Below are 24,853 nucleotides of genomic sequence, written 5' to 3' on the forward strand. Positions count from 1 at the left end.
CACACACACACACAGACACAGTCTCCTCCTTCACATAAGAGTTTGGTTCTCGGGGGGAAACTGCCAGTGAAAGCTGACGCTGACTTTGAGTGCGCGCTAAATTCAAAGTCCAGGCTCTGCGTAAAACTGAAGTACAAACAACTAGAGATTTCCTGAGGATTTAAGATAGTTAGGTAGTTGTAATTTATTTTCAAAGGTTTTTCATTTCTTAAAAAGACTCAGCTGTGCCTCAGCGTCCAAAATAGTTTGGGACTTTCCACAACCGATGTTTACGCACAGCTGTCTTGGTTTTACTTATGAGCTTATGCCTGAAACTGCCAGGATCCGTTGTTTATCGCCTTGGAAGTGACTGTATGTACCCAGATGGATCAGTGACTGCTGACAGGTATGCTAGATGAAATGGAGTAACGTTTCCAATGGATAGAGCAGAGCTTCTGTGGTTACTTGCTAGTTTCTGTCAGGTAAGATGAAGTCTTGGAAAACATTCAGTTCTCTGCAGTTTATGCTCAATATCAATCAAGTTTATTTAGCTTCTGTGGCATACTTAACATATTACTTTCCTCTTCCTCAGGTGATTTTGCTGACATGTGAACAGCATTTAAACCCTGTTGAGCTTGACGTTATTTTTCAGTCATTCCCTTCCACTAAAGATCCAGACACCTACGCAGTCTCCTGCAGGACTGCAAGTAACCATCTGGTAAGAAAACCTGTGCAGGTGACACTGGCAGATAGTGAATTTCAGTTTCATTAGTTTGAGAAGTAAATGAATCGTCACATCTTTGCAGGTGTATGTGCAGCCCATTGATCATTCAGCATGCTCCCGTGACTGCAAAATGTCACTGCGATTGATTGACGACCCAAGAGGATACAACATCACGCTGAGAGCCAGCAGAAATGATGTAACTCTTGAGGCAAAGACCTTTCACTTTAGTGAGTGTCTGTGAACCTGATGGAGGAAAAGTCACATACTTACGTATTAATTCATGCGTATTGATGTTACCATCTTTCATCTTGTCTCTACCCTATCCCTTCTGTGTTTGTATCCAGTTCCAGTCTCCCTGTCCTCCCTTCAAGTATACAGCACTGCGACTACTGCTCTCCTGACATGGGAACTTCACAGACAACAAAGCCTAACTACCTTGAGTCTATACAACACTCACACACAATCTGTCACACACATCTTCAACGTCAGCTCATCAGTGGCAGAGTCTCAATACGCAGTGAAAGGTCTCCAGCCTGGGACACGCTTCAAGGCCAAAGTTGTGGTGACAACATTCCTCAAACACCTTAATATGAGCTTGAAGCAGAGACTCGACATTGGCATGGAAACAGGTATTGTGCATATTTGCTTTAAAACTGACTGCAGACAGGGTGAAATCCGTCGGTATTAGTTGATGATGAATTCTGTCTCCAGCTCAGTGCCCTCCTGACTGGTTGGCCAATGAGAGAAGCTGCTATACTGTGAGCAGGACAGGTTTGACGTGGAGTGATGCCCTGCACAGATGCAAAAACTTGGCAGCTGGAAGTCACCTGGCTGACCTGAAGACCCGGGAAGATCTGCTCTTCATATCTTCTCACCTGCTGAGCCACAACAACCTGCTGCTGCTGTGGACTGGACTCAACGACCAGCAGGTATCCTTATTACAGAAACAGACATTTTATCAACAAATAGATTTTTTTTTCCTTTTCATCCTGTCAGAGCCATAATAAATATTAACTTTGTACTTTAACTTTGATTTATTTTTCCATTTATATTGTCAGAATAGCTATATAAAATATTTAATAATCTTTTCTTACAGCAAATCACATCAGAGAATTTTCATGAATAACTTAGCATTTAGCATTTTAAAAGGATTTACCAAGAAAACCTTTTAATTAAAACGTGTTAAAACAGTGTATGCTGTAGGAGTTAAATTGTTATTCTATCCTGCAAGCATGTCAAAATCATGAAGAATTTAGTAGGTAGGTTGTTCCTGTAGGATATGTGGAAAGTGACAGTAGATTTCAAAATATCTTGCAGGATAATAATTCTTTCCTGCTCAACATTTTGTCACACATGTTGACACTAAAGAATACTGTCTTCCTTGTGTGTACAACATTTTTGTTTACATACTTTTTGTGTAACCAATCTGATACAAAGAAATGTCAGTTGTTGTGATTATGTTTTGAAAAAAATGGCATTTTTTTATTACTGGGTAAAATAAATAATAAATAAAAACAAAAATATTCAATATTATACAGATATTATAGTTGTAAAATGTATAATAACATTTCAAAACTAGCCTTTCTAGCCAAAATGACAGTTTACTGCCTTGACCGAAACCAGCAGTGACCAGTATGACCATAAAGGTGTTGAGACTTGATTTTCTGTTTTCTTTCTAAACAGAAAAAGCCCCATAGCAGCACTTACTCCTTAAAGAGGAGTTTTGTTTTCGATCCTTTAACTTTAATGAGTGTGTACACAGTACAGTGCAAAATGCCTCTCTTCTGTCACTCCACAGGAGGAGGGACAACCTCTCTGGTCTGATGGCTCAGTCCATAATCTGACGAACACTATGAAGTCATCACTGCCAGCCAATCAGACAGACTGTTTTGCCCTTCAGAGGAATGCTATAGGGCCCGGATACTTTCTCACTCCATTCTTCTGTAACATCCCCTTACCCTTCATCTGCCAGTACCAGAGTAAATATCTTATGTAATATACCTTTATTAACCAGCACATTCACTGTGGATTTAATTTTTTGACTAATTTGAGGAGTTATCCTAAAAAAAACAATGCATTTTGTTAAAAATGTATCTATTTCCCAATATCTAATTGTAGCAAAGTGTTTATACAGATTTCACTCAATCTCAGGATAAATAACGTATGAAAACACTTACTAGTAAACCTAAACCATATATAAATATAATGTTGCTCTGCTTCTTCCTCTTTCACAGCCCCTCAAGTCCCTGCCTTATTCTCCTTTGACCTGGTTCGGGTGACAGAGCAACAGGTAGCGCTTCACTGGAGTGACCTCTCACCCTTGAACTCACTTAATATTTCATCTTTCGAGATATTTCTCCAGTACCAAGAGGAGGCAACTGGAGAGTCTGGTCAAAGAGAAGAAGATAGAGGCAGGAAGTCAGAGGACAAAAAGAGGACACAGAACAAAAAAATGGTCAAGGTCCCAATTTCCCTGTCCTCTAGAGGGGTAACTGTGACAGGTTTGTCTCCAGGGAGTGTTTACTCTTTCACCCTTCGAGCGGCTCACCCTGCTGGCTCCACCTGGAGCTTGGGACAAACACGGACCGCCTACACTAGTGAGTCTGCAGGCACCGTGTCACACACATACGTTACACAAACACCATCTTATGCTATCAGATGTAACTTAACTTCACATGTTCTTTTTCTTACAGGACCTCTTCCTCCTCAAAATATCACTCTTGGCCCTATTACCATCAGTCAGATTAGTGTCCACTGGGTGCTGCCAGTTGCACAGTTAAGGGTCGGATGGACATTTGTTGTGCGCTATGTGGACATGTCTTCAAGACAAGAGAAGATAGTTGGAATGACCAACATCTCCAGGTTATCAGAGACTGGTGGGTTGCAGCCATACACTGCTGTGATTGGAGGGCTGGAGTCTTATAGGAAATACAGGGTTGAAGTTAACACAGTCACCCAGCATGGGATAGGGAGCTGTGGACAGGTGCCTGTGACTGTACAGACTGGTAAGCATGCAATAGGTCATTTTCACAGCAGACATTTTGACTTATCCTAGCAGAACAAACATGTTACTAATAACATTAACAATAGCACTGTTTTACTCAAGTGTCCCATTAAGCCAAGGCAGTGTGACAGTGAACCGGCATGCATAATTCAGGGCAGCTAAATGGGATTCAGCTATCATCAATTTTATTATTTTACACCTGTTCTTTTTCTGCTGTGATGTCGAAATGTCATTCTTGAAAAAGGTCTACATTAGAACATTGTTTTGATTCGATTAAGTTGTTTCCCTTAAGCTTAAGTTATGAAAATGTGCCTTCTAGCTGCTTGCATGTACTGAATGTCAATGGCGTGAAATGTTTCATTACATATTGGCAACTTGACAAGTGCCCAGTTGTAGTTTAAATTTATAATATTCAATTTACGTGATTTAATTTAATTAATAGAAAGACATAGTTTAAAATGTTTAGCAAAACTGTTGCAATCACATGAAAGTCAGGTTACACTAATTCCCTGTTACTGTCACTGGACTTTTTTTGTGAGTTTGAAGCCGTTTTGCTGTTAATCTGACAGGTGTCTTCAGTTGTGGAAAGCCACGCCACTTCATCACAAGGTGCTAAAAGTGAGGTGGCGTCCTCTCAAGATAAATGCTGAGGATTTCCTGCATGAATAAGTCATTTAGATAAGCAGCTTAACATCTTCAGTCACTGGGTTTAGTAGACATATCTGCGACTTAATAAATTGCGATATACAGTTATTTGTCTCTTTGGACAAGAGGATAACATTTCCCTTCTTTTTAACATCTTTGCATCATGTCTAATGTAAACATTTGTGTGAATTAAGATTTGGTGATCTATCTTGCCAACTAAAATAGATACGTTGGAGATGTTTTACTTTAATTTACAGTCAGAACAATTTCCATTTTGTGCCTCTTAGCGGTGAGAGCTCCTGGTGATCTGGTGGTGTTGAGCTCGATGGCAAATCTTACAGTCTGCTGGACCAGCCCACCTGATGACCCACCAGACGGTTATTATATCACATTCCACCCACCCATTAACCCCACACCAACTTCACTGTGGATAAACCAGTCCAGTCCTGGTGTACAGTGGGTAAATGAGTCTGTGTGTGTTAATCTGGGCACATTCACTCCAGGTCAAACATATGAAGTTGGAGTAGTCTCACTGAGGGGGGAAGATAGGAGCATGAAGACCAGCATCATATACACCACAGGTAAAAGAAACTCGTTTGCTGCACAAATGTTTTCATAGGTTTATCTGAAGCTAACAGAAGGCTTCAGCAGTCTGAGGTAGTCAGTAAATATCTTCCATAGTTACAGCCTCTTTGGAATAAAAATCCCAAATCCTGTGGAAGAATTTGTACTAAACAGGCTATAACTTATCCACAGGACTTGACTTATTTGGAAAGCGGGAGCCTCATATTAGTTTATGATAAAGTTTTAAACACATATTTGACAAAAGGAGGATTTTGTCCCAATGCCCAGTATGATTACAGCAAGCAAAGTCTGTTTCAGTGTACATTTGAACACCTGGCTATTATAAGACGAATTGTGAACCCATCCTTTAACAATGTAGATGTTTTTTTTTACCATGCTAGTCATTTTGTAAACTGCAGTATCTGTCTCTCTTTTCCCCCCCTTTGTACTTTGTAGATCCAATGCCGGTTCAGGTAGTGGTCCCTCTTTCAGTGGGTGTAAACTCTGCACAACTGTACATCCAGCATCCACAACTGGGTCTGATTGATGGGGTGAAAGTGTGTGTATGTCCACAAGTGTGCGACAGTGTGTGTGAGAGATCGTGTGGGTACACATGTGACTGGTACTCTCTCCCTGCCGGCGTTCATATCATAACTCTTCGCAACCTTGGTCCAGGATCAGAGTACCAGCTCAGGGTGCACAGCACCAGTCGAGAGCAGATTGGACCACCTTACTACACCCGCCCTGTTAGAACAAGTGAGTTACCTCTTATATTTGCACATACTAGTCAGATTGCCAGAGACAGCAGACATATTCGAGATGCTTCCAGCTGGAATGTGTCAGCATAAACATAACGGCTTATAACGATTTTAATGCTCTCCCAACATAGTGGCTCCATTAACAATCATGTGAACATGAATATTACCTGAAAATCCAGTCAGTTGACACACCTAGCGGCTCTTGTTTAGCTTCAGCCTGTGATAAATGGTTTAATATTGAATTTTTTATAGTTTTGAGGAAACAAACCAGATGTAACATTATCTGCTGTTGCCAATAACCCTGAATTTAACAGATTTTTAGCCAGAGACAAGTAGTAGTGTAGTGTAATATAATGTAGTCTGGCTTCTTACAGCTGAGATTGATTTTAAAATTTGCTTTCCAATTGTAAACCATCTTTGTTACTGTATTGTAATCTGCAATCACTCATAATTTCTTCTCTTCACCATTCAATAAGATTAAATAAATCCACCGTGAAATCAACCATCACCATTTAGGTTAGGCTTTGAGCTTTAAGACAGATGTTAAATTGTACAATAGATATTGTATCTTGTTTTGTGCTTCTAAAGGCCGACAAAACCCTCCAAAATAAAGGTGCGTCACTTATGTGGCTGAGCTTTTTTTCAGTCTGTCTTGCTAAGTTAAAATAAGACAGAAGGCCTGGAGAGTAATATCATTTTTAAATCTTTTTTTGAAACAAAATTGTGAAGACTTTTATTTGTTGTGTTTTACCCTGTTTCCTTATTATATTTTAATATAACGTGTGTGACGCTTGTAAACAAATTGTAATGATTCAGCTCTTTTTTGGTGATAAATTAGGCATCATCACATAATCCCTAGGTTTTTAAAATACCCCCAACCAAAGGTAATTAGCATTTTATGTTATTGGAATAATTACAGTATTGGTTGTGGGATGTGGTTTGTAATTTTAGGTCTGGCTCCTCCCGACAGAGTGAGGGAGGGTGTGGTGACAGATTCATCCATAGAGCTGCTTTGGGATCCAGCACAAGGGCAGGCTCACAGCTACGAGGTCATCTGCCTTAACTGTGACCATTCACACATGGTAAACTCTTTAAAATATGCGTTTTTTAACCTGTACTTGAGGCTAATATTTTATTTCGCTGAGCACCTGTCAAAGCCTGGGTAAAGAATGAAGTGTCTGCACCCACTGGAATTACTAATGAACCGCCTTCAGCATTTGCTTCAGGGGAGACTCATGGTTCACCTCCCCTCTTCCCCTCTAACTAATGCTGTTACTGTAAGAATTATAATAAGGCTTTTAGTGAACTTCTTTGGTTATATAATTTGTGTGGTACAGGTGCAGAAGGTTTTCAGTCCCAGTGCAGTGTTTTCTAGTCTGACTCCAGGCAGACTCTACCACTTTGTAGTACGAACAGAGAAGGAGTCCTTCACAGACAGTTCCCCCGTCTCTATCAACATCACTGCAGGTAAACACACGCAAGCACACACACGCATGCGCAGTACTCAATCTTCCTATTCTAACAACTACGTGTAATGTTTTTTTATTACACCAGCTCCCAGCCCAGTTGAGGTGTCTCTTGTCAGTAAGACCACATCCTCCATATGCATTCATTGGGTTATGGTCAGGGGAGTGGTAAGCGGACTCATCCTGTCAATCAAAAACAGAACATCCAATCAAGAGCTGATGATTTTTCATCAGGAGCCCAGGTCAGTCAGTTCTTCACTTCTTGTCAGCCAGTATGAGACTGGAATTACAATCATTAGATCAAAACTTTCTTTTGTAACAACAACAGATTGCAACATGGATTACCCAAAGCTTGTCCTTAAAAAACACTGGAGCTGTGTGTGTTCACAGATCTTACAACTTCGAAGGCCTTGCTCCCGGAAGCCAATATACAATTGAAGTGATTAGCACCAGCGGGGAAAAAAGGAGTGAACCTTGTACTATGATCCTCCATACTAGTAAGTTTAAGACATATGGAGTGTGTGTGCCTACATTTGCATGTGTGTAAAAGAGAGAAAGAAAGAAAATGATTTTGATTACAAAATTAATGTAGCAGGAAATAAATAGTCACAAGAGAGCAGCAAAATGCATATACAACTTGAAAAATATTACCACATACACTATTAGATTAAGAGATAATTTAGAGGTGTCTCTAAGGAGGGCAGGTTCCTGAGCCATGAGAGACAAAAAGGAAATTATTTTTGTCTGCATTCACTCCACTGATAACATTTTATTACAACATTGTGTCAGAGTAGAATGGTGGTTTGAAATAAATCATTGTCACAACAGAAATTAAAACACCAGCTTTGAACTATAGAGGGACCAGCTAAAAAGGAAACTATGCATGTGTTTTTCTGGCCTCAGTATTTGCTTTTAATGCTGATTATAGTTACATTTTACACACGTAAAATGGTTACCAGATAAATTATTCACACTGAATTAACAGTACAAAATTATGTTTGAATCTCAGTACTCATTCACTTCCAGTGTCTCACACCTCTATTCAGAGTGACAGTGTCAGTACATGGTATCACATGCTAATGGGAATCTTGTCTGCAGTCCCAGAGGTGCCACAGGAAGTGACTCTGTCAGAGCCGGTAGTGACGTCTGTGTTTGTTACCTGGAGACCATCACGGGGACAGGTAGAGGGGTACAGGGTAAGACATGTATACTACTGCATCAGTCCAGTTCCACGTAACAATCGAAGAAGGAGAGATACGCGTTACAGGTTGCTACACCACAGTTACTTCCAGACAGATGTGCTTAATGATGTGCATCCTTGCCACACACATTATTCAAAATTATTTTTTATTTCAAGGATAAATAAGGCCACTTGCGTCAGGTGCACACTCACCTGATGGTGACTTAGCAACCGTTGTTGGCACACCACAGATTCGGTTACCAACTCTTTAAAGATGTATGACCTCTGTAGAGCCATGGCCAGGAAGAATGACCAAGCACATTACTTGCACGCAACGTACAAACCAACATTAATAAAAATAAATGACATTGACATTGGGAGATACACAAGATTGGTAGAGCAAAAAAGGCTCATGTTTTCATGTTATTGAAACTTGAATTGGGCCTCTAAAAGGACTGAAGATTTCATTTTGTTTTTCTCAGCTTGTTTTTGGCCTGCTGTCTGTGGACACGAAATCGTGGATTGAGGTGCTTGTCCAGGGCACAAGTTATGAGATCAGGGATTTGATCCCTGGGTCAGACTACAGTGTCAGCATTCAGAGTGTGCTCGGCTCAGACACCAGTCAGGCAGTCCACAGAGAGTTCAGTACACGTAAGAAACACTCATACGCACACACACAGAAACACACAGGCCTAAATTCTGAACAGTATGTCGGGATAGAAAAAGCTATTAGTGATTCCTCAGTTAAAAGATTATATCCTTGTAACACATTAAAAGAAATTAAATTGTGACCTAAATTATGAAAACTATAGGTGTAAAATTACAATAAATATCTTCCAGGCCCGGCAGGATTATGCGCCCTTCATTTAGCCAACATAAACTCTACTTCTGTCTCTGTGAGCTGGGACAGTGCATTCGGAGAGTTTGACTTCCACAGAGTGACTGTAACCAACACCTCAGTCACAAACACACTCACCATACCCAAGAAGGAGCGGTTTGCCGTGGTCACAGGGCTGGTGCACGGCTGCAGCTACAACGTTAGCGCTGAGAGAGTGAGAGGAGTGACAGCGGGGAGCCCTGCCTTTCTGACTGTAACCACAGGTAGACATTATTATTTAGGGATGCACCGGTCAACACCCCATTATTAGTGATACTGAAACTTTCTCCACCTCTCTGACTCTATTTCCCTCTTTCCTGTCTGTCATTAGTGCCAGCCCGTGTACAAGGAGTGCGTTTCGTGAATGTCTCTGCACGTGCATTCTCCCTACGTTGGGAGCAGGCGGTGGGGTGTGTGGATCATTACGAGGTGACCCTGCAACCAAACCAGGGGAAAGTCACAGTGCACCCAGCACGTGATGGATACATTCAGGTATACACACATACTCAATAAAACACACAGCTGCTTAGATGCAGTAACAAGGGCATTTTCTGAACACCTAATAGACTCATAGTAGACGCTTGGACAATAAGACAGCACAGTTCACCTAAATACCATCAATGCAATGTTATTAACATCAGCACAAATGAGGTCTAGACTTGCTGCTGAGTTATCATTCTGAGTGTACAAACTACAGGAACACACAAACATGCATGCATTATCTCTCCTCTCATTCAAGTCCCACCCCATACCGGCTCTTCCCGGCTGCCAGGTGTCAGATACCCCCCAAAATGTAACCTTACACACCACACACACAGAGCACACAGAGCACAGAGTTGAGTAATAGATCTCATTATTTATTAAGTTGGCCTCATGAGCTCAACCCTGAATCATTCATTTGCTTAAGCAGCTCTCCCTAGAGAGCAAGAGAGAGAGAGAGACCAGAGGGAGAACGTTAGCCTCGTGCTAATGAAAGGACCCACTGCCCTCCCAGGCTAGCCACAAAAAATTTTGGAATACCTCAAGACCAAGCGGCGTTAATATCCAATGCCTGGACAGCTAACCCTGTGACCTTTACTCATGCCGTTAACCAGCTTCTAGACCTGGAGTTGTTCCTGTTCAGCTCAGTGGATTACCTGTAAACCACTGCTAACAATTGTGCACTAACACTGGATGCAGTTCTGCTGACGAGGCCTCTAACCCGTGTCTAAACTAAAGCTACTCAGCATGGCCTTCTTCTCACTTGTCCTGCTGCTCACACTCTGTTTGGGACAGGTACACTCACAGGTAAGAAGTCAACACTCAATATCTGGCATTGCTGTGCACATATTTGTTTATTTATTCAGATATACAGAACATTAATAAACCATTTACACTCTATTCTTCTACATATATACACATACTTGTTGTCACATGAGCATGTACAGTGAGGAGGACATACACAGATGTAGGAAAAAAAAAGCTTGGTCATATTTCTGGGAGGTAACAGAAGGTATCAGTATGACACCTTGCCGTGCAACATACTGATTTCACAGGTGCAAATGTTGGTAGCAACACATACTAAAGCAAAAAGACTGCAACACAGCCAACACTTTATTATTCTGTAACAGACACAAACTCAAATATGAAGATACAAACAAGTGCAACCACAAGCAGAAACAAGCTGTCATCCTCACACAACCACCCACCTTCATATTGATACAGATGGCTGTGGCTATGGTTTTTCTTCAAATAGAGTTGTGGTGATTGCTTAATAGGCTACAAAACAGAAGGCTGAGTGCCCTTAGGGTTATTGCAGATTTTAACAAAGTAATTTAGATTCATTCCTGCTTCTGTTTGTTGAAATTTTTCAGAAGGAATACTGTATTTTCTTTAGAAAAGACGATGGAGCCCAGCTAATTTGAAATAATTAATAAATTAATTAATAGGTTAAAAAACTATACCCACATTTTTTTAGGAGGAACATAAATAGGATGGTGCTGAAACAATTAGTCAATTAACTATTTTTTCAAGTATTAAAATCATTTTTTAAACAAGAATTAATTAAAAGTTACCCTGTTTCAGCTTTTCAATAATCAGGATTTGCTGCTTTTCTTTGTTTTATGTAAACAGAATATATTTCTGTCACCAAAACCAACCGTAACAAATGACAACTGACAAAACAAGCAATAGGAAGATGTCCCCTTGGGCTGTAAGAAACTGTGATGGGCCTTTTCCCATATTCTTACATTTTACAGATTAATAAGTGAATCAAGAGAATAATCATTAGATTCATTGATAAAGCATAATTGAAAATAATCTGTAGATGCAGCTTTTACTGTAACCAGTGGACTACAAAAAGCTAACTTCACAAGACACCTCCTCCCCCACCAACCAAGTTACCACGTACTGCGATTGAGAGTGCATACAAACTAGTTGGCAAGTAAGCAGAGAACACAAGGAATGGATAAGTTTAATGGAAAACAATAGCAAAAGGCTTTATCTAGAGCCAGTGTTTTATTCCATATTAGGATACTGTAGAAACATGGTAGTTCAATATGGTGACTGCCTTTAGATAAAAAAAAGTCTCTTTCTAAGGTAATGAAAACAACAATTCGCATTTCCAGAAAATTATACACTAATGAATATATATTTATACATATTATATTCCAATATGCCAATAAATCCTCCAGCTCTTTCCAGATTACACACTGGGCCTTTAATCTGGTTTAAAATCCATTGAACAAAAACACAAGAGGTACTTTGGCTGTAAGGGTTCATGAGGCAAAAAAAAAGGTTGGGAACCTGTGAGATGATGTTATATATGTATGTTTTGACCAGTTGTCTGTGTGTTTTGCTGTTTTTACAGGCCGATGTGGTAAATGTCAGTCCGGGGACAAAATACACCGTAACAGTCACAGTAGCCTCTTCCTCCTCCTCCTCCTCCTCCTCCTCCTACTCCTCCTCCAACATCAGCCCTGGAGTCAGTCGCATGATCAATACTAATGAGAGTGGTGAGACGTGCACATGCACACACTGTTTGTTGTTGTTAGGATGGGTTTTGTTTTTGGGTGTTAAAGTGCCATCAGGCTCTCGTCTGCCCTCTGCTGTTTAATTCAGTCCCTGTATAGCACATGTACACACACACACACACACTCGGAGGATCAGTCCCCCACAGACAACAACACTATTCTTCAAATGACTCTGGTACTGTGTTCTGTTGAGTTCTGATATACAGACGTTGGTATTTGTCAAAGGATTTATATGGGATCTCTGCTGTATTTATGGTATTGAACACAGATAGAGTGAAAAGAAGGTAATGAGGAAAGACTCTCTTTTCTTCTCTTCTTTTCTCTTTTTCACAAACTTCCCTTCTTCTCTTCCAGTTCTTGGACCACCTTTAGGCCTAGAAGGAGAGGCCGTGGGCTCTAATGGTATTCTGCTCTCCTGGACCATGCCACCTGATGCCAACAACATTGATGGATATGTCATCAGGTAATTCTTTGTTGCCTTCTTGGAAAACTGCAATTCAAGATTTATTATTTATGTCTTTGTCTATCACAACAAAATGAAACAGAATATTTCTATGAGCTCTGGCAGATTGTTTTCACCTTTTAAAGGAAAATAATCCTTTGAAGACTAAAATGAACTGCTAAGACATAGATTTCATTCACTGGACAATGCATTAAGAAGCTAATTCTATGTTTTATATGAAAAAGAATCTGCAAAATATACAAAAAGTACAATATTTGCGTATAAAATAAAGTGGGATAGAGGTAGCATTAAATGTAAATACTAAAATAAAGTAAAACCTGTAAAACCTAAAAAACTGTGCTTAAATACAGTAACTGAGTAAATGTTCTTCATTACTTCGTTACTCAGTCTTTTACAAATTCCTTCATCCAGCTGTTCATACATGTTTGATGTGATGTCAGATGATGGTCTTAAAGACTGATTTCTTCCTGCAGGTACAAGGAGGTGTGTCCTTACCCCGATCCCACCTTCACACAGACGACCAAGTACCTGGACATACCAGAGACCCTGCTCACTGACTTCACCTCAGGTTCCACGTACCACATTGAGGTAGGATACACAGTTCAAGATTCAAAACTTTATTATGATAAAAATGTAACTAATGGGATTTTGCTTTGGAGAAAAACACAGAAACCACAGCCAAACAATAAAACATTTATGCATCATTAAAAAAAAGCTTTTGTAAAAGGATGATACACAACAGTATGTGTATATATATTCAGTTATTTATCTTCATCAGATGCACACCCAAGCACCAACAATCTCTGTTTGTCTCATAACAAACATCATATATGTTCAATGTGGATGTGGCTAGCTAACACAGATCCCACAAGACCAGACTATTCTCTTGATCTGGCTGAATACTGGTAATTGATCCTGATTGCATTATTAATCAGGTAAACAGATCTATGGATCAGCTTTGGCTCTTTCCACTGTCTGTTGTCACTGAGCTTGAATGTGATCGTGCTTATTAGTTTTCAGAATTCATTAACCCACAATGACCTTCATACAAATGGACTCTGAGAGAACGACACACACCGTGATTATAACTGCACATACTGTGTTTGTATGTGAGTGTGTGTGTGTGTGTGTGTGTGTGTGTGTGTGTGGGGCGGGGGGTGCATGTATCATATTACTACATCTCACCTGTGAGTGTGTTGGTCCACTAAACTATGTACTGAGCCGAGCTCATGAGCAACTTCTTTCTTCAGCTTTGGCCCATATATCTGATCGTTATATCCATGTTATTAGCATGAGCAGCAAAAATCATACATATTGTAAGCTGCAACAGATCGCCGTCTTAACTAGTCTATTTGTCTATTATTTCTTCCTTATTTTCCAGTTAACAAAAAGAAATGCACAATAAGATGAGCGTATTTCACCAGTTTGTTACACAAATATTTGAAAACTCATTTGATAAAAGCGCAGAAATCTCGCCTGTCCTGTTTCAAGTAATTGAAACTTGTTCCTAGAAAAATCAGAAAACATATAACTGCACTGTAAACAACAGGAATTAACTTCTTGGCCTATTGTTTTAAGTATTGACAGCTGGATATGAGACACAATAACCATCACAAAAACTTTTTTATAGTGTGTTTGTAGCCAAAAATCTAAGATTTTATGAAGTATGTGTAAAGTGTGAAGTGTTTATGTTCCTTCTGTTATTAGCCAGAATTCAACAGTTGTTGGAAAGCATTTAGAAATTGGCAATCCCCCTTCGCCTTGCTGTACCAAAAAGAAACCAAACTGAAAACCATGACCCTCAAAACCATAATATGAACTGCTCCTCCCCTCTGACATGACTAAGCTCCTCTCACGTAGAGGTAAGAAGAAGAGGCTGGCCTGATAGCACCACTGGATGCGGTGAGCGAGGCGGCTTTCTTTGGTACTGAACAAGCAGTACCAGCCCCCCATAGAGGGGATCTTATTTCATGTATAATTGGCCTGTCAGCCCCGACTCTGAAAACAGTGAGTGGTCAGAATGCACAAGCTATATGAACATTAAGCAGGGGATACAGGCTTTGCCATAATGACCCCACAATTCAGGGGAGTAATTCAGTCACAAGATCGCTTTATACGGGAGATTTCTTCACTGTTAGAAAAAAGAATTATCCCTCCCAAACATAGTTGGGGTGGTGTTTATTCAAGATATTTCCTGCTTCCCAAGAAGGGAGGATGCAGCATATATGCATTTTTATAAACAAGCACCTCAGAAAATACAAATTCAGGATGATCGTGCTGTGTTTTCTTCCGCCTGCTGGTTCAATCGACTTCAAAGGTGTTTGTGTAGGAAAACTGACCAGTTCCTTGTGTCTTGGGCAAAGAAGCACTTGAGGAAGCCAGTCTCAAAGCAGCAGCTCTCTCGCTGTATTGTGGGGGCTATTGCTTTAGCATATAGTTCTAAGGGTTTGCAGCCACCTGAGGGGCTACTTGCACATTCTACCAGGGGTCTCACCACCTCATGGGCTCCTTTCAGAGGCATCTCCATTCAGAAGAAAAGATGTAGGCAGCAAGAGTCAGAAATCCAGCTGTATAATGTTGTAACATTGTCGTTCATGTGTTACTGGGATCACTGAATCACCTCTAACAGAGTTTTGTTACAGTTGTGATCAATGCCTGAGATTAGCACCTAATCGGGATCTGATGACTGCCCCATCGACAGGAACATGAATTAATCATTATGCCAACGCTCTCTCTCTTTCCCACTAGGTAGCAGCCATATCTCCAGCTGGAATAGGAGCCTTCAGCAAATCTTTATACATAAAGACTGCTGAGTCCCGTGGGTATTCATGCACACACACGCATAATTATCTCAAGCTCTAAAGCAGTAATTTACACTAACGGTATGTGTGTGTGAGTACATTAATTGCTGTGTGCATTTCCTACAGCCCCTGGCCTGGTGACCAACTTGACAGCGTTTGCTCAGAACCACACCTTCGTCGTGGTTACCTGGTTCCTGCCGCACCGCATCAATGGCCTTATCACAAAGTTTGCTGTCAAGGCGAAACATGCTCGTACTGGGCAGACTGTCCGCATGCTGGAGGTCAATGCAGAAGACATCATGACCGGAGCACTGCCTCACTGCAATGTACTTCATTATAACGTCACCTTCTGTCTTCTTAAGTGAACTATTATTGTAAAATGTTCCTTTTCTGTCAGGATTATAGATGCTACCAAGGCACAAGGCAGACCATCTGTACAAAATGAAGCTAGAAATGACTGAATACTTTTCCCTCTGTGTATGTTTGGTATGTCTAGGATGCAGCCGATATCCTGTCCCGTGCGACTCTTAGTCCCTTGGAGATAACAGCATCGTCTCCACCCATCACCCTTTCCGCCGTGCCCCCTGCAGCCTCCTGGAGTGTGCCCATATCAGTAGGAGTTGATCAGCTTCGACCTTACACTGCTTATCTATTTGAAGTGTCTGCCTTCACTTCTGATGGAGAGGGACAGATAGCCTCCACTATGGTCCGTATGCCAGAATCAGGTGTGTGAAAAAGAAGCAAACCAGGCTGTAGTTTTGGTTTAATTTGTGAATTAAAGTGTTATTTGTATGTGCAATGTTTACTGCATGTATAAAAATCTGTATGTTTGTGTATGACAGCCCCTGAGGACTCACCACAAAACTTTGTATTAAATATGACGTCTCGATCAATCTCCGTGTCCTGGAACTCTCCCAATATTATCACAGGAAAATTCACCTACATGCTCTACCTTTATGGACCTACAGGTTATTAAAAACTAATTCTTGTTCTCACTTGTGCATAAACAGACTCAAACTCTAAATTGATAAATTGACAAATCCAAACAATTGTCTATTTCTTCTTCATCCCAGGATATTTGTATGAGAACAGCACAGGGGACATGCGGTTTGTATTTACTGGTTTGACCCCCTACACAAGGTACACAGTGGCCGTCCGAGCAAAAGCTGCTGGAGAAGTGGGTCCAGCAGCGCAGGATGATGTAATTACACCTGCTGAAGGTGAGGAGAACACTCATCTAATAACTTATGTCATTTTGCATTTAGATCTGGGTTGCAACTGATAATTATTTTCATTATCATGTATTATTATTATCATACAGTAGTTCTTGATTAATCAAGTTATTGTTTTGTGAATTAAATGTGAGAGGATAATTTCCTAGAGCCCAAAGTGAGGTCTTTAACACACACACCTCATCATAACCTGTTATGTTCAACCTGCAGCCTGAAACCCAAAGATACTCACTCACAATGAAGTGAAAGAGATCGAAGTAGCAAATCCCTACATTTGATAATTTGGAGCCAGAGATTGTTCAGCAGTTTGCTTGAGAATTGACTCAGATTACTTTTCTCTTCAATGGCTAATACTGTAGATGACTCAAGTAACGCTTTCAGTTTAGTATTAAAGCTACTGAGAAGTCTGAATATGTGGTGCTTTGTGAGCGTGTGAGTGCTTCTTTATCCATATACGTCTGTGTCTCTATTTGTCTGTTGAGTAGCACCCAGTGCAGTGCAGGACTTGGTGGCAATAGCTGAGGACTCAGTTTCAATCCGTGTGAGTTGGAGAAGTCCTGCTCAACCCAACGGCTTGATCACGCAGTACAGATTGCAGGTTCTGGTTGACAACATACTGCTGCAAGACATCACCCTCATGGCAGAAGTGGTAAGACAGACGTTGCAGCAAACATGAGCCTGTTCTACTGACAAGATTGTACCAAATTGGACCATTAATACCTACGTTTTGCTCATATTAGAGAAAAGCAGTTCCATGGACTTGTGAAGACCACTCTTGGTCATTTTTAGGGGCTGGACATTATATATCATACCCACCTGTACAATCCATTAGACTTCCCCTCTAAAAAAAACGTGTGAACACATCCAGTTTACAGGGGCACTGAATAAACTCTAATTTTAAGCTTGTGTCATCAGCCTTTACAGTATGATGTAACCCAAAGTAAAAACACTGCAACAGCCTCATAAATGAACATATTGTTCAACAGTTCTCTCCATTTATCATCAACTGTTGTTTCTAAGCTCTACAAAGGTATATTTGTACTGTACAGGTGGTCCTTTACATGCTCCTCAATACACTGACAAATGTCTACAATCATTGGGACTAAGATAAAACCATGCTCATATGCAACCTGTAAGCCATGTCCGCAGCCTGCTGATGTCCATTGATTCAAGTAGACATTGCTTTAAGGGCTGAGGAGCCAAAATGGTTAAGAATCATTGCTTACTACAGGAAAAAAAAAGAACTACAGAAAAAAAACACAGAATATAATTGTTTTCCCCTTCAGAATACAACAATTATGGATGAAGATCAGACACTTCCCCCTGATGTCCATAACAATCCAGGGCGACGTAAGAGAACTGCTGAGCTCAGCCTGATCACATCACCGCCAACTTTCACGGCCACTATTTCTGATCGCACGCTGCCCACTACTGTGACTACTTCCAGCCCTGCACACTCCAATGACCAAATCAGTAACACCGATGCTCACCCAACTGCAGGCTCCACAATCACTGAGGAGCCCAGCACCAGTTACGCTTCTGCTTCACACTCTAACAGCACAAATATTCAGCCTACTGACTCTGCAGTCGTTGAGACCTCTGAATTTGCTTTTACCTCTGTGCCACCTGCTACACCTCCACCCTGGCTGACGGAGCAATCTCATACTGGGGTTATGACCTCAGATTCCTCCCCATTACCCCTGACCCTAGGCCAGCTTCACTTGTCCACGCATGATGCATCGATTACAGGACACTTATCAACACGCAGTGCGACGGCTTCTGGTACTACAGGTGGGAGAGAATTATAAACACTCCTTTGAGGATTTTTATCTGCTCCACTTCTTATAAATCCTGTGAGTGCGTGTGTTCTTGTATATCCATCTGTGTCTGCATGCTTGTTGCAGGTGTAACAGTGAGAGAGGAGATGGTGGGTGTTTTCTCTGAAGAATTGTCTTACCTGGTGTACGATCTGAGTCCCTTCACCGCTTACACGTTCAGGGTCACCGCTTCTACAACTGTGGGGGAGGGTCCTGCAGCAAATATCACTGAGAAGACCAGAGAGCAGGGTGGGTGGTCAAATGTTGCAATAATCATTAATATATAAAATAACTTGTGAAAAGGCCTTTAAAAGATGCAAAACTTTAAAATAAGTCTTTTTCCTTAATAATCTCTTGTACTGTATGTGTTGTTTAGTCCCTAGCTCAGTGCTTGACGTGTCCTATCAAAACATCACCTCCAACTCCATACTAGTGAGCTGGGTCCCACCACTCAACCCCAATGGGCTGATCACACATTACACTGTCTATGGTCTCAAACTGCACAGTAATCAGGCTCTCAAGTGGGTTACTAACACTACCAGCATACTGATAACAGGTAGAGTAATCACATTTCCTGCACAGTTCTATGCAGCCATTATAATTATTATAATACAGGTCAGTTGCTAAATATCTCTGTTCTAATATATAGATCTGGACAAGTATACTGGTTATAAACTACGTGTAGCTGCATCGACAGCTGTGGGAGAGAGCTCTCTGTCTGAGGAAGATGACATCTTTGTTTTCACCTTAGAGGATGGTATGTGTTGAACGCAAATAAAAAAATAATGTATAATATATTATACTAAGATGGTGAATGTTTGATCAAATAAAATAGCAATACATCTGTCATGGATTAAAAAGAGCATTTAAATTAAAACTGTACTGTTAAACTACAGAAACAAGTGACAAAGTGAGAGCATTTAGTGTTGAGTTTGTGCAGCTATTTTACCTTGTTGAGTTGTTGTGGGTGCCCAGTGCGTGGCATGCACCTCACACTGGGCCCCAACAAAACAATCAATGTCAGTGAATGAATGTCAAATCGATATTAAATATGAAACTTTTCATCAAAATTACACAGTAGTTGTTGAATTACCTATTTAGTGTGATGGTAGATCAGTTAGATCAGGGATGTCCAACTCAGGGGACATCATGTCAAATATATAATATACATATAGTTTTTTTAGTTGTTTCATATCAAAACCCCTTCATGTACAATAAAAAATGTCAATCTGATCCTTAGAGCCTGAATCGCCCCCTGTGAACCTCACTGTGGATGAGACCAGCCCCTCCACTGCCACACTAGTCTGGTCTCCACCAGAGAAAGCCAATGGGGTGATACAACATTATGAGGTCCTGTATGAGAACGAATCCTACTCTGCACTGATGAACACGTCCTCTAACAGAGTCACACTGATGAACTTGAAACCATTCTCCTACTACAATGTGTCTGTGAGGGCGTACACGCGTTACGGCCACGGCAACCAAACGTCAGACACTTTATACCTGCTGTCTGGAGAGGACGGTGTGTTGATTGTTGCACCCACACAAATAAACACATACAAAAACCTTTAGTAACAATATGAACTGTTCAGATTTTAGTAAAGTGCTTCTTCTTGTTCTCCCTTCAGTCCCAGGCAGTCCTCCATATGGCGTTACTTTTGAGTCGGTCAGTCCCAGCGAGGTGAACGTGACCTGGCAGCCTCCTCTGCTGCCTAACGGGCTCATTACCCACTACAGCCTGGAGCTCTGGAATTCCACTCACTACCTGAACCTCACTTCCCCGTCCAACTACATCCACATCACGCACCTGAGGAAGTATGCACACTACCGCGTCATGGTGCAAGCGCACACACGTGTCGGGCCCGGAAACTACAGCAGCGAGCCGCTCAACATCACCACACTGGAGGATGGTGAGAGGGACGGGTGGGGGGGGGAAGAGGAAAGGGGAGGGTTTATTTTCAGTTCGAGCACACTGCGCGATTACATCATGGCCGAGTTCGAAGGGCATCTGATTAAATCTGACTTTCCTCTCGTCTTTTCCTCCTCACTTACATCTCTCTGTTTCAGCTCATGCTAATGATGTTACATCACAGGTATTTGATGCCACATGACATCTGGATTCAGAAGAACAAACAACAGATCATTAAAACTAACCAGTTTTTCATTTCAGGGCAGTACTCTGTTCCTGAGGGGGGCCTATGAGGGTCTTATTTGCCCAGTGCAAATATATTTTTAACCACCCTATCAGTTCTGTCTCTGTACTGAAGGGCCTAATTCTGATTGTATTATCATACTGGAAAGTTTTTCTCCTGCATCTCAGCTCCAGACACACCTCCTCAGTTCCTCCATGCCAGGAAGTTGTCAGACTATGAGGTAGAGTTGTCATGGCAACCACCACTTGAGGCCAATTCAGACATACTCTACTACATTGTCAGAGTTTGGTGAGTTTCTTAATCTACTCCTTTCTGTCTGTTTGACTCTCTGTTGAGAGAGAGCACATTGCAACATAAATGGTTGCTCTCTTTTTCAGGAATGAAACGACTGAGCTGTGGCACAATGTAACACAGACATCAGTGGTTATTAGTGTAGACTCGGAGAGTCGCTACAATGCTTCTGTCTCCAGCTGGACCAGACTGGGAGACGGAGGAGTGCTAATCTACATCAGCTTTACCACTACAGATGCAGGTGCTGGATAACTGTTTAAGGATTTTTGACATAACTTTATCGTCCTCACATACAAAACATTTCATAACCATGCATTTGTATGAAGTTCATTTTTGTCTGGCTGTCCTTTGTGTCTTTGCTCCCTGGCTTTTCAGAACCATTTGACCCCCCGCAGAATGTGACTTTTGTAAATGTGACCGCCTCCTCGGTCACCTTAATGTGGCACCCGCCTACAGAACCTAATGGAATCATTATACATTACACTATTTACTACTCTGATAACAACACTGTGACTGAGCAGGTAAGATACTTATACTTTTATTTTTGTGTCTTTTAGGTCATAATTTAGTTTCTCTGGCTCGCAAATTAATGTTTTTGTTCACTCTCACTGCTCCCATTAACCTTGCTGGTGAACAGTAGAGCATTTTAGCAGCTAAAGAGCCATATTTATTTTTTTGTGAATAGCTAACACTAACAAATAGCAAATTGCAAACATTCACCATTTCAACTTTATAATGCAATACTACGTCAGTGTTGAGTTTACGGGTAATTCTGCTGCCCCCAAGTGGCCAAAAAAATAATACGGCTCTAAAAAAAAGGAACATAATAACTGCTTCCTAGTGGCTTGTGGCTCGTGGCTGAACAACATCTTGCCAAGAAACTTAATGCTGTTTTTTTTGTCAGAAACGTTGCTCTTGTTTAAATGTTGCCTGTTTCAATGTGTGAATGTAACCCTAACACTCTTTTCCTCCATAGAGGGTTCCAGTTTCAGATTTACCTGCCCCTGCCTCTCCTGATTCAGCCCTCTTCTACGCTCTGACTCGGCTGACTGGGGGCACAAACTACTCCCTGTGGATGACCTCCAGCACTGTGCAGGGGGATGGAGGGGTCCAGAGCGAGCCACTAACCCTGTTTTTACCGGAGGACGGTCAGTCACACACACACACACACACACACACACTCTAAGAAAATCCCACACACACCAAAATAAATTACTGGAAAAAAATGCCATATAATTACTGAATACAATGATTCAGAGTCTCACTGGAGGGCAAGTCAGCACACTTTTTTCACAACTATTCAACTTTCAACTAAAATTACATAAAAACTCTGTGACTGAAGACGTAACTTTCAGCCTGTTTGTTAAAGGAGATAACAGTCGGTATGGCAAACTGGCTCTATTTTCGTCTGCCTGTGACACCAAGTTTGTGTTTCCTTTTACTAAGCACGTCGAAAGTTGTGAGAGATTAAAATACAGCCAGAGAAAGAGAGCTCAGAACCATTTCCGATATGATGACACAGAGAAAAAACAAAGCCTGATGTGCTTTGAGAAACTTCATGTGCTCGTGCTACAATTGCATTGTTGCCACGAAAACCAAAATTTGCATCTAGTATTTAGTTGCACTTAGTCTGTTTGATATCTTCAGTGAAATAAGTGAAGTGTACATAAAGCTGAATCTCTTTGTTTTTATGTGATTTTGGGAAAAATGGTGCAGACGGCCACGACAAACTGTGTCACATTCAGTACATATTCGTATGTTGTGTTTTATTTTGTTCTTGTCAACATTTTGCTTGTGAAGTATTCTCTGTCTCTGAATGATTACTGCTCATACTGACTCTGTATCTCTGCCTGTGCTCTAGCTGCTCCACTCTCTGCACAAGCACCGGACCTCCAGGGCACCTTGTCTCTCCCGTACAACCAAGCCCAGCAGGGGCTCACTCCCCTGGGCTCAGACCCCCACTCACACCTGGCCCCTCACATCCACTCATTCATCTTATGGATGTCTCAAGTTTTATCTCCCCTTTCCCCTTCATCTCCCCCTTTTTCTACTTTGTGTACCATGCCTTACTTTCGGAGGGGCAGAGATGATGAACAGGATGAGTATTTTCTCCTCAACCCCTTTCTTTCCCAAGGTTTTCAGTGTGCAAATTTCCTTCCTAAATGCCTCTGTATGTCTCTGAATGTTCCTTTTTATAGGATATTGTTTTTGTGTCTGTGTACTGTATTTGCTGTGTTTCTGTGTTACTAAAGTAATATCATGCCCTATTGTTCCCCTTGATGTGCTGTTGCTAATTTTGTTAATTACAATAATGCTGCCAGTGATTATGATGGTGCTAGTGACAGATGATGATGATGATGACTGGTGCGCTGTTCATTTTCCCTCAAGCGTCAGAGTGTGTATAGTTGATTGATGCCCCAATTTACTGCCTCATTGTATAGTAAACTCACTTCAAAAGGCTTACAGTTTTAAACCATTGTTGTCAGTGAGAGTTAAAAATATTAACACTATTCTGCTTGTCTTCCTTTTCAGTGCCAAGTGACTCAGTGCGAAACCTGACTGCTCAGATCTTCAGCTCCACAGCCATCATCGTCAGCTGGGACCCTCCCATGGAGCCAAACGGCCGCCCCTACTACCTGCTCACCTTACAAGAAGCCGGCGTCCCCCCAAATTTATCCAACCAAGGGACTCCAGCTGTCAACAAGACTATCAAGCATACCACAACTGATAATGTCTTCCTATTCACCAGACTCAAGAAATATTTCCCTTACGTGCTGACTGTTACTCCGGCAACAGGTGCTGGCCCTGCCTTGAACCATACCAGCACAATGTACCTGAGAACGGATGATGATAGTGAGTTTATCTACACACATTTTCAGTCATGGAGTTTGGTTCATATATTTAATGTGAAACTGTTTCTCTTTAGTTCCTAGTTCTGCTCCAGTGCTGTTGTCCGCCAGGAATCTGTCATCGTCTTCTATCGCAGTGGTCTGGCAGCGCCCTCTTGAGGCCAACGGAGAGATAACAGAGTATATGCTCACTCTATTCGGCTTAGTGGGCTCCAACACAACGCATACCCCCAACACTTCAATCATCCTCACCGACTTAATTCCATACACAGCTTACAACCTCACTATTACTGCTGCAACGCGTAAAGGATCAGGGCCGTATCTGCTGGTGCAGCTGCGCACTGATGAAGGAGGTTAGTTTGAAAGCAGGTTTCTCTAATATTTTAATGAGATGGTAATTATTTATGAAATGATGTGTGTATATCTACTGTCTGTTTCGGTCTATCTTTTCTATCTGCTTACTGTTTTGTGTTTCAGGCCCCATGTCCCCTCCCCGTAACCTGACTATATACAACCACACATCGGTCTCTGTGTGGCTGAGCTGGGAGCCTCCTCTGGAGCCCAATGGAGTGGTGATACAGTACGGCTTCAGGATCCGAAACCTCATCACACAAGCCGTCACACACAGGGTACCCTTAATTTCACACACCGAAAGCTACTCCACAATAACAACAACACACACACACACACTCCAGAGACCCACTTAGTAAGAATAAGCACTGTCACACGGACCGTAGCTCCAATTTCACACTCCAGATACCGCTCAGCAGTAACATTATACGTACACACACATGCACATACGTGTGCCGATATGAAGACATTATCCACTCCAATAATCTAGATTGGATTATTTGATCTCCTATTTGTGTTTTTTTCCGTGTGTGTGTATTTGTTTGTGTGCACAAATGTAGAATTCCTCCGGTCCGTCGACCACTGAGCACCTATCAGGCTTCAGGCCTCATAGCTCCTATGAGATCAGTGTTTACAGTTACACCAGAGTGGGCCATGGGAACCAGTTCAGCAGCCCGGTGACCTTCAC

At 41.4% G+C, this 24,853-nt stretch overlaps 1 protein-coding gene across 1 annotated transcript in view; it reads left to right on the plus strand.

Moving 5' to 3' along the window:
• Positions 1 to 54: 54 nt before the first annotated feature.
• Positions 55 to 24,853, plus strand: part of ptprq (protein tyrosine phosphatase receptor type Q) — a gene marked incomplete in the record, with an annotated part of 36,982 nt that continues 12,183 nt past the window's right edge. The window contains 37 exon segments of the mRNA XM_035665790.1: positions 55 to 461; positions 572 to 697; positions 786 to 930; positions 1,048 to 1,332; positions 1,415 to 1,632; positions 2,502 to 2,682; positions 2,938 to 3,300; positions 3,397 to 3,708; positions 4,640 to 4,933; positions 5,373 to 5,672; positions 6,626 to 6,756; positions 7,012 to 7,141; positions 7,229 to 7,382; positions 7,531 to 7,637; positions 8,239 to 8,336; positions 8,803 to 8,971; positions 9,161 to 9,421; positions 9,529 to 9,689; positions 12,046 to 12,190; positions 12,563 to 12,671; positions 13,145 to 13,259; positions 15,420 to 15,489; positions 15,599 to 15,798; positions 15,969 to 16,197; positions 16,315 to 16,440; positions 16,546 to 16,692; positions 17,190 to 17,353; positions 17,991 to 18,495; positions 18,609 to 18,770; positions 18,898 to 19,077; positions 19,171 to 19,278; positions 19,762 to 20,043; positions 20,150 to 20,431; positions 23,498 to 23,818; positions 23,892 to 24,167; positions 24,292 to 24,443; positions 24,726 to 24,853. Of these exon segments, the coding sequence (XP_035521683.1) occupies positions 417 to 461; positions 572 to 697; positions 786 to 930; positions 1,048 to 1,332; positions 1,415 to 1,632; positions 2,502 to 2,682; positions 2,938 to 3,300; positions 3,397 to 3,708; positions 4,640 to 4,933; positions 5,373 to 5,672; positions 6,626 to 6,756; positions 7,012 to 7,141; positions 7,229 to 7,382; positions 7,531 to 7,637; positions 8,239 to 8,336; positions 8,803 to 8,971; positions 9,161 to 9,421; positions 9,529 to 9,689; positions 12,046 to 12,190; positions 12,563 to 12,671; positions 13,145 to 13,259; positions 15,420 to 15,489; positions 15,599 to 15,798; positions 15,969 to 16,197; positions 16,315 to 16,440; positions 16,546 to 16,692; positions 17,190 to 17,353; positions 17,991 to 18,495; positions 18,609 to 18,770; positions 18,898 to 19,077; positions 19,171 to 19,278; positions 19,762 to 20,043; positions 20,150 to 20,431; positions 23,498 to 23,818; positions 23,892 to 24,167; positions 24,292 to 24,443; positions 24,726 to 24,853 (7,181 nt within the window).

Source organism: Morone saxatilis, unplaced genomic scaffold, assembly GCF_004916995.1.
Source record: "Morone saxatilis isolate NCDOM2014 unplaced genomic scaffold, NCSU_SB_2.0 Contig2, whole genome shotgun sequence".
Taxonomy (NCBI): Eukaryota; Metazoa; Chordata; class Actinopteri; family Moronidae; genus Morone; species Morone saxatilis.